The following is a 9,161-nucleotide window of genomic DNA, read 5'->3' on the forward strand; positions in this document are numbered from 1 at the left end:
TGGAAGGGAGCGCATCGGTAAGGATAAGGTGGGGGGAAGGGGTGGGCTGAGGAGCACGTGTCGACGCCTCGAGGAGGCTTAAGCCGCGCAGCAATCAGCCGGTTGTTTTTAATACTTTTCCTTTGATAATTTGATATTGTGAATATGTGAAATTTTTAAGTTATTTGTGGGATGTTTTATTTTAATTTGTGCGGTTATACAGCGATTGTGTACAGTGGCTGTACACAGCCGGCGGCCGACATCTCTCCATTTTGCAGTTGCTCCCCCCAAAATTTACACCCACCGCGCGCTCGCACTCAGCCCCGCCTAGCTGTCGACCGCCCACCTTTGCCTCGGCTCGCCGTCGCCATCCTCCTCTCCCGCTACGGCGCCGCTTCCTCCTCTCCGGGCATCGACACGAGGTAATCTCTCCCGACCATCCTCCCTCTCCTCCCCTCCTGGTCATCCTTATCTCATCTCATCCCTTCCTTCGAGCCGGAACCCTAGATCGGCTCGGCCTCTGGCCTCTTCCCCAACGAAGCCGCTTCCCAGCGGCGGTAGGGTCACACGGCTGCACAATGCAGAAGGTCATGAAGAGAGACATAATCAGTCCAGGACCGTCGTATCTTGGACATCTCGGGTCTATCCCAAGTGTATAATTGAAGAACCATATCGCACTCTGCTCCTACCTGTTCGGCTGTTTGTGTGCTGTCCTGAAAGGAGAGATTTTTCATTTCTTGTCTATCTGATGAGTAAAAACGATATTTTGACATTGTTCATTTACTCACTTCGGATAGTGTCTGGTTAAATCAGAAGCTAGCTTGCTTTGCTGCTCGTGGACATCTCGAGTTCAGGGCGTCTTGGCTTCATCAGTCTGTTAGAATTTCTAGGTACCCTCCTTGTATGCAGGGGCGAATTTAGCAGCTAGGCTTCGTTAAGTCGTTAGAATTTACGATAAGTGGGGCAAAGGCAGGAGTTTGGACGATAATCAAGGTGAATGCTTGAGTTAAAATTTGCAATTTCTAAACTTTTTTCTCGCAATCATGCGTACCAGTGTTGTCTTGACTCTTGCTAGCTGATGGCAGATCTGATGATCCGTAAATTTGTGCATCTTGACGGGCTGTGACGTCTCTCTATAATTCTAGAATATAGCAGTTGTGTGAATTGGTTATACTTGCATCAGACCCCATAACTTCTGATGTTCGCAGAAAACAAAATATTGCTTTATGTCCATGTTATGATGTTAAGAGGGATTTCTCAGTCAAGTGTTTTTTTAACGACTTTTCTGCCACCAAAACGTATAGAACCTGTACAATTCTCCTACTTTCTTTGGTGTAATTTGATGCTAAAACTTTAGTTCTGTTAGTTTCATGAAGAAAGTTCCCTGGTGTTAATTTTCTTGTCCAGTAGTTTTTTTTCCGCCTTCTTAAAGCGGTATAATGTTCTAAATCCCACTGGTAGCTAATCCTCCAGTGGTTGCGTAATCAGTGCAGCTGAGTACATAAATGCAAAAACGAGACACTGCTCTTTGTATTTTCAGCCCATCAGTACATATTTAATTATCTCGATAATTGGTGTTCCGTGTGATTATTATGGAATCGAATTGCTTTTGCATATCACTGTGTCATAATGATCTAATTTTAATGTCACCTTCTGTCAGTCTGCAGGTTGACTTCTTGGCACTTCTGTGACATTAGAAGCTGAACCGCTGTTAACCACTCATTTGCTACAGCCTGCGGTGCCTTGATCTATTCTGGTTATTAGTCGCACTGAACTGAAGGTCACTCCTTTGCTGCGTCCTCCTCGGCTATGAGTTTCGAGGAAGTGAGGCGACGACGCTTGGAGGCATTGTAAGATTGTTCTTACATTTACCAATGTATATATGTCCAGGTCAAAGAACATCATTTTCTAACGGTTTTTTTCCTAACAGGGTGGCTAGTTGTATAAAGAAGTTCAGGACGAAGAAGCCTGAAGGGTACAAGGAGTGGTCATGGCGGGAGAAGCCATATTGTGGTTGCGATATATTTCCCGGTGTGCTGACCCAGGGAAACCGAAACGTCTGCCAATTCTGTGCTGTCACATCAGCTGGGCAAATGGAGCTGAATGCAAAGTTCGCCAAGTGGAGCAAATCAACGTGCAGATTGAGGTTTCAGTGGGAATCACTTTTGACACGCTTTTTTGAGTTGAATGGATTCATACCAGAATCAGACCATGGAGAAGAGGAGAGGAAAATGATGGAGCTAAAGTATATCGTTCAAGATGAGTCTATATATGATTGGGATGATGCGAGTGCCTGGTGTTTCGAGAACCTAGGTGTGTTGGCTGATGGTGACAAGGCAGTGGTGCAATATCCACTAATGTCAGCCTCCAACATGTATAGGAGATTCTCGACAACTACCGATGATAAGATAAAGGAAATCATGGAGAACTCGCGTCTTGTGTCCAAGGATAATACTGATGTCAACGTAGGAATTGATGGTTACAAGTATTTCGAGGACCTGACACTGCAGGAGATCTGGGACTACGTGGAAAACGGTAGAGCTGTTGTGGCTGGGGTTCTTGCCGGGAAGAATTTTGACTATCTTAAACCGGATGAAATTTATGCATGGATTCCGAAGACCAAAGTTGAGAATGGAGTGAGGAAATGGTTTGATAAACCAGTCGCTCACGCAATAGTTCTGATGGGAACGGGAACGCTGGACCTCTGATGCAACATGAGCAGTATCATCCCTTCCTCAATTCCTATGGAGAGGAATATGCTGGAGGTGGTGTTGGATCTCTGTTTGCCAAGGCACTATATGGTGGATTCACTCTCTTGGAAGTGAATGACAAGCTAAAGCATGTCAAAACCACAATGTGTGACCTTAATGATGATTTTCCTCGTCCAAAGCTGTACGAGGATGGTCCTCCGTCTGCCACCTCCTCTTCACCTCCAGGCATCCATGCCGTCACTGCTCGTCCGGCTCCTCATGTCGGGTCCCGTTCACTGCAACGCCTGGGGCGGTCTACTGCTGAGTACGACTCTGCCGTACCACTCTACCGCCCGCCTCCACTCCGCAATCGCTTGCCCTGCCCAGATGGAGAAAAGTGCGCATAGACAGTGTGAAATGAAGTAATGAGAAGGTCCTGATGTCCTCCTGAGTCGGAGTCTATTTATCCCAGCAGATGTGCCTGCAGGTGAGATCAGCAATGTTTGCATACTGTTTTGTTCGAAGCAGCCTGTATGATTCTGGCTATTCATTGCAGCAGACTTGCCTACATGTGAGATGAGCAATTAGTTTGAATTCTAGCATATTGGCTGATGTTATCACTGTTAACAACATCTTGCATTTCTCTTTATCTCTGTGTGGTGCATACATGTGAGATTGAATGCTTTGCATAATGTTTTATTCGAAGCAAGCTTTAGCATTTTGGCACTTGAAGATCAATGTTTTATTTGAAGCAAGCTTTAGCATCAGTTGAAAACCTGATGGATGGTTAGCTAAATACAAGCTTCTCACTTTAGCTCTGTCCCCATGTTTAGCATCACTTGAAAACCTGATGGTTAGCTAAATACAAGCTTCTCGCTTTAGCTCTTTCCCATGTTTATTTTATCAGTTGAGCAGATATTAGCTTAGAATGTTATATTGCCTTGACCTAATGTAGTGAGTGATACAGAAGTGTACCAATTGTGTGTCTAAAAGTAGTTTTCATCATCTGCTATCCAATCATGGAAGAGGAAAGGTTTACCTCCTTGGTCTGGATGCACATATTTTGTGTTGCATGCCATGTGTATATATATGTTTATAATGTCGATGAGATGAGCTAGTTAGAAGCTGCAGCAGCAGAGACTGTTGAGGTATGAAATTAGCGACGCGAGTAGTCTAGACTTGCCCTCAGTGGCTAATATTTCCTGGAGTTGAGGTATGAAGATTTTCCTTGTCGATTAGGAAGCCTATGGATGAAATAGACCAACAGACTGAAGACATGAAGCAGATATAAGATGCTTTGTCAGCAGCAGCTGCTTCTGACGAGGGAGAGAACAGAAAAGCGACGTCACTTGTCTGCTTCCTCAGAGTTTCCCATCCCAACACAAGAGGGCGACACCGTGTTTTTCAAGTTTCACAATATAAGTAAGAAAAAGAAGAAGAAGAAGAAAAAGGCCCAATATCGATGGCAGCAGCGCTCATGGAGTTTCTCAACCTCATCATGACGACTGGCTAGGTGAAACAGAGAAACAAAAAAAATGCATGCTTGATACTGTCCTTGTTAAGACAGACAGACAGTGCAAATGCACCCAAGAAGAGAAATGGCTGTTTTTCGTTTCAGCTGGATGGAGAATTCAGTTCATGCGGTGCCTCAGGCCTCCAGGCCAGGGCGCCGCCGCCCGTCCAACTTGACCTTCTCCGCGTGCGTACGTGTTGACGCTTTCTTGGGCCGGACCGCCGCCTTGCCCAACCAAAAACGTCGGTCCGGCGGCCGGTCGGTCGGTCGGTCGGTCTTGTACGCTCTCTCCCGTGCCCCGATGGCCGACCGCTCCTCCCCAGCGTCACCGTCGCTCCTGCTCAGGCCACTGCCCCGTCGCTTTCTGTCTCGCCGGCCATTACTGAAGCAAGCAGAGGACGCGCTGGCTCACGATCGCGGCCGGCCGGCCGTCCTTGTCGCGCGGCATCTGTCGGGCTTGATCGCCCGCCCGCCCGCCGCTTTGGCATCTCCCTCTTCCATCGACTTGGCGCCCGAGGATGCTCAACGCTCCGGGGTTCAAGTGCAGCGTCATGCCATGTACCCGCCAGGCTCATGCGAGGTTCTCGTCGACCTGGTACAACCTTGGTCGACCGTGTCCCCACGCCCACGGAGGAGGCGGTTCAGTCGATCTCGCTTCCGGGACGGGTTGACTGGCTGCGTGGACCCTACCACGATCTCGCTTCCTTCCTGGACTGGGTGCCCCACCCCCACCAGTTCGTCCTGCCCTGCGCTCCAAGGTCCAAGACGCTGCCTTGCTCCCTCCCCGGTCAGGACTGGGAAGGACCGTCTAAACGCTCAACTAGTAGTACCATGGATTGGATTCATCATTACCGAAACTGCTCTCTCTCTCGTTCGCTCTATTTTATGTTATCAAGATGGCCATCGTTTGCTATCTGTTCTACAGTTTTGTCACACTGAAACAGCAACTGATAGCAAAGAGATATTTGCAGGTGCTCTGCCAACACTGCTATGCTTTCCTGGAGAATCTGATGGCATCGGGGACACATACTACAAGGTGATTATTTATGTTTTCATCAGCTCTCCACATACTTCCTTCCGCAATTAGGCAGGTATGATTCTGAACGACTTGTAATGGAGCTTCAATTTTCAGGAAACAGTACACAACATTCCTATCAAGAGTTTAGTTTTGACAGGCCCTTCCCAACTTGGAGAATGATTTTGTCAGACTTCTCAATAGCTCCCATCGACAAGAATATATGTGCTTCATTCTGATGACATGAAGCTTCAAAAACATGATCAATCTCCAGCGTATAGTTAGTCGAGATGATGGGACTCCTCTTATTTACTAGTCCAGATTATATATGGTTCTGTTGATTTTTGCCACTGATAAGGAAGCTCTTCAAATGGATGGTCTTGATGTGTTGCACTTTTTGTTAAAGCAATTGGCTGAGGCGAGCAGGGGCAGAGCTAGAGCATTTGGAAGATGGATATATTATTGGATTAGAAAGTTGACATCGTGCACAACTGGATCGCGTTTATGTATTTACAGTGCATGCCCATGAATTGTTTGGCATGACGCTCTATCTCCTACCGTACTTGGTTTTAAATGTTGTTTGCTATGGGACCTCAAAGGCTCAGCAAAGTATCACCGACGGAATTTTGTCACTTCTCAGTGCAGCTGCTTCGTTGGGGCTATTGTCCATGGTACTACTACTGTGGGACAGAGTGATGTTTGCGTTCAGGCGATCTTCGATTTACTTGATAATCTTGGACAGTGGGTCGATAACCTCAAACAGGAAATTGCTCTATCCCAGTCTAGTCATGACATGCCTGGGAAGCTTGCAGGTTAACTGAAAGATGAAAGTTGTTCTATTTACGGCCAAGATCAGTTGCGGGTGCAGTGTAGCAATGTTGCTGAGCTGTTGGCTGCTATACCTTAAGTTACTCTAGCTAAGGCCACTTCTAGGTGTCAAGCTCATGCTCGTGCTCTAGCATAATTCGAATCTCATGTCCGAGACAAGTGCCACTTTTTCAGATGATGATATCTCTTTTCTCATGGAAATATACAGATGATTTTGATGAGCCCGATGGACTATTAGGTTTTAGCAAATCTGAGAAATCATCAAGCCTACAAAATCAACTTATCATCAATGAGGAAACTGGGAAGTGGGCTCAAGTGCTGACACTATGTGAACATTGTTTGCAAATGGAACCTGATACTGTCCACAGACATTGTGATGTTCTCAACTGTTCGCTAAACATGTGCCACCTTCAAGCCATGATTGCACATGCGGATGGTTTGGTGTGCAGAATACCCCAGGATAAGAAAACTTGGTGCATGCAAGGAGTGCAAGCAGCTTGGAGATTAGGCAGATGGGATCTCATGGATGAGTACCTACCCGAGGCAGACAAAAGTCTTGTGTGCAGCAGTTCTGAGAACAGTGCTTCGTTTGACATAGGTCTTGCTAAGATATTCAAGGCAATGATGAACACAGATCAGTTTATGGTTGCTGAAAAGATTGCCCAGTCCAAGCAAGCATTGCTTGTTCCATTGGCTGCAGCAGGCATGGACTCGTACATGTGTGCATATCCCTACATTGTAAAGCTTCACATGCTGTGTGAGTTGGAAGACTTCAACTCCCTGCTGGGAGACGAGTCATTTCTCGGTAAAACATTCAGTGCAGATGATCCAAAATTTCTGAAATTAACAACAGACTGGGATAACCGTCTTAGATGTACACAATCGTCTCTGTCAGCAAGGAAGCCTTTGCTTGCTTTTCAACGGATGGTTTATAATCTGAGTCATATGAATTCTCAAGTTGGGAACTGCTGGCTTCAGTACGCTAAACTCTGCCGTTTGGCTGGTCATTATGAGGCAGCTCACCGTGCAATACTGGAAGCAGATGCTTCGGCGTGCTCCTAACGTTCATATGGAGAAGGCAAAGCACCTCTGGAATATACAGAATTTTGTTTCACATGTATTTTCTTCCCATTATTTCGACCCATGTAGAGATCTGAATCATCTGATCATCCCATCTCATTTGCAGATGTTGAGCATCATTCACGGGTCCACGAGGGATCTACCAACTTATCAGTGGCTGACTGTGCTGTCTCAGTTGATATCCCGCATTTGTCATCAGAATGGTGAGGTTGTCAAAACTGCCAGACAAATTATCACGTCTGTGTTACAGGCCGGCGTGCCCTCAGCAAGCACTTTGGATGATGGCTGCAGTGTCAAAGTCAACAGTTTCTGCAAGAAAAGATGCCGCAACACAGATATTAAACTCAGCAAAGAAGGGCTGTCGGAAGGGGGGTAATGTTGCACTGTTTAATCAGTTTCCTTCTCTAATAGAACATCTGATTAAGCTGTGCTTTCATCCAGGGCAGCCCAAGGCAAAGGCAATAAATATCTCAACTGAGTTCAGCTCCTTGAAAAGAATGATCCCACTAGGAATTATCTTACCTGTCCAGCAGTCTCTAACTGTGACTCTGCCGTCATACGATTCAAGGGATTGTCAAGGCTCCAGATCAATTTTTTGCACTCATTTAACTAGAGTTTTGTCCATTGATGTTTTTTTTTTTCACATTTGAGAGTCAAAACTGGCTAGTCATACTTCACTAGGTTAATGGTAACTGACATGCATGATCATTTTCAATGTCAGGTTGTGTTCCTCGGAAGCGATGGAGTTGCCCGCCCCTTTTTATGCAAACCGAAGGATGGTCTCAGGAAGGATGCACGCGTGATGGAGTTCAACGCCGTGATCAACCGTCTCCTCTCCAAAGTTCCTGAGAGCCGCCGCAGGAGAAAGCTCTACATCAGAACCTTGGCGGTGGTTCCACTCACAGAAGACTGCGGACTGGTAGAATGGGTGCCCAGCATGCAGCTTATCCGACAGACAGAGTTTATCTGATCTCTGTTATGAGTGTTAATAACGTGGGTGTTGCTGAATTGTTCCTGATGTGGAGAACATGATGGACGGTTTGGGCATCGCTCGGTACGAGGGCGTCGTGTTTCTGAAGGTGTGCTGTCGGTGCTGAGGGGCGGCAAGGAGGCTCTGATGACCCGCTGGTGGAGTGGACCAAGACCAGCAAGTCCAGCGGAGGGGAGCTAGGTCGGCAATCCACAGGCACAGCACAGTGATGACCAACATCGTACATTTACTAGTACATACTCCCTCCGTTCTTAAATATTTATCTTTTTAGAGATTTCAAATGGACTACAACATTTAGATGTATATAGACATATTTTAGAGTGTAGGTTCACTCATTTTGCTTCGTATGTAGTCACTTGTTGAAATCTCTAGAAAGACAAATATTTAGGAACGGAGGGAGTACATATTTTGACCACCGCTAAGCAAACTGTGTCTCTCTTGGGCTCAACAAACCGTTTTCGAATGCTTGCAGAGGGCCATCGCGAACATCACGGCGAGGCTCCAGGGAGTGGCCTCCGTCCAGGGCCAGGCCCGGCGGCTGATTGCTGGTGGATGCCCTGGTTCTAAAAGTTGTAACAGTCTCACATGTCCTTCCCTCCCTCCTCCGACGCTGCTAATGTGTATCTGTTCCTCTTGACCTTGACTGAAATGGAGGTAGACTAGACCGGAGCTAAAAGGCAGCAGCTGGCTTAGAGCATTACTAGCAGAACCCTCAAACCCTTATAAATAACTGCTTTTTTTACAGTTTGCGAGCAAAAAATCGCGTAGACTAGAACCCCTTAACCCTCAAACCCTTAAATTTTTTAAAATCCAACCCTCAAACCCACTCCCAACCCTCAGAAGTAAGGGTTGGGGAGCAAAACCTACCCCAACCCTCACTTGGAGGTTATCTTCGCGCCAACTCCCGCGCCCGCGTCCGGCGCTGCTAGTCGCCCCCGCCGCCGCCGGCCGCCCCGTCGACCTCCCGCGCCCGCCCGCCCCCAGCCGTCGGCCACTCCTCCACCTCCTCCCGGCCGCGGCCGCGCTCGCCCTGCCCCCGGCCGTCGCCATCCGTCCCGCCGCCCG

At 47.2% G+C, this 9,161-nt stretch overlaps 1 protein-coding gene across 6 annotated transcripts; it reads left to right on the plus strand.

Moving 5' to 3' along the window:
• The first annotated feature begins 267 nt into the window (after window positions 1-267).
• LOC119338071 lies at window positions 268-8,555 on the plus strand. Of its 6 annotated transcripts, none has more exons than XR_005163786.1 (6): window positions 268-401; window positions 1,640-1,829; window positions 1,910-3,156; window positions 5,154-5,218; window positions 5,315-8,024; window positions 8,131-8,555. XR_005163786.1 is itself a non-coding variant. In XM_037610365.1 (3 exons), the coding sequence occupies exons 2-3, from the start codon at window positions 1,789-1,791 to the stop codon at window positions 2,685-2,687; spliced, it is 819 nt and encodes a 272-aa protein (XP_037466262.1). In that variant the 5' UTR covers window positions 268-401; window positions 1,640-1,788; the 3' UTR covers window positions 2,688-3,237. The 6 variants fall into 6 exon arrangements, 1 of the variants encoding a protein (XP_037466262.1); XR_005163783.1 differs by lacking the exon at window positions 8,131-8,555 and having other exon boundaries at window positions 5,315-7,477; window positions 7,547-8,038; XR_005163782.1 differs by lacking the exon at window positions 8,131-8,555 and having other exon boundaries at window positions 5,315-7,477; window positions 7,552-8,038.
• The last annotated feature ends 606 nt before the right edge of the window (window positions 8,556-9,161 follow it).

Source organism: Triticum dicoccoides, chromosome 7B (assembly GCF_002162155.2).
Source record: "Triticum dicoccoides isolate Atlit2015 ecotype Zavitan chromosome 7B, WEW_v2.0, whole genome shotgun sequence".
NCBI lineage: Eukaryota > Viridiplantae > Streptophyta > Magnoliopsida > Poales > Poaceae > Triticum > Triticum dicoccoides.

Bases quoted from the DNA above. Each gene is read 5' to 3' on its own strand.
- LOC119338071 (XM_037610365.1), top strand. From the start codon at position 1,789: ATGAGTTTCGAGGAAGTGAGGCGACGACGCTTGGAGGCATT. The intron at 1,830-1,909 runs GTAAGATTGTTC...TTTTCCTAACAG, and splicing joins CGACGACGCTTGGAGGCATT to GGTGGCTAGTTGTATAAAGA.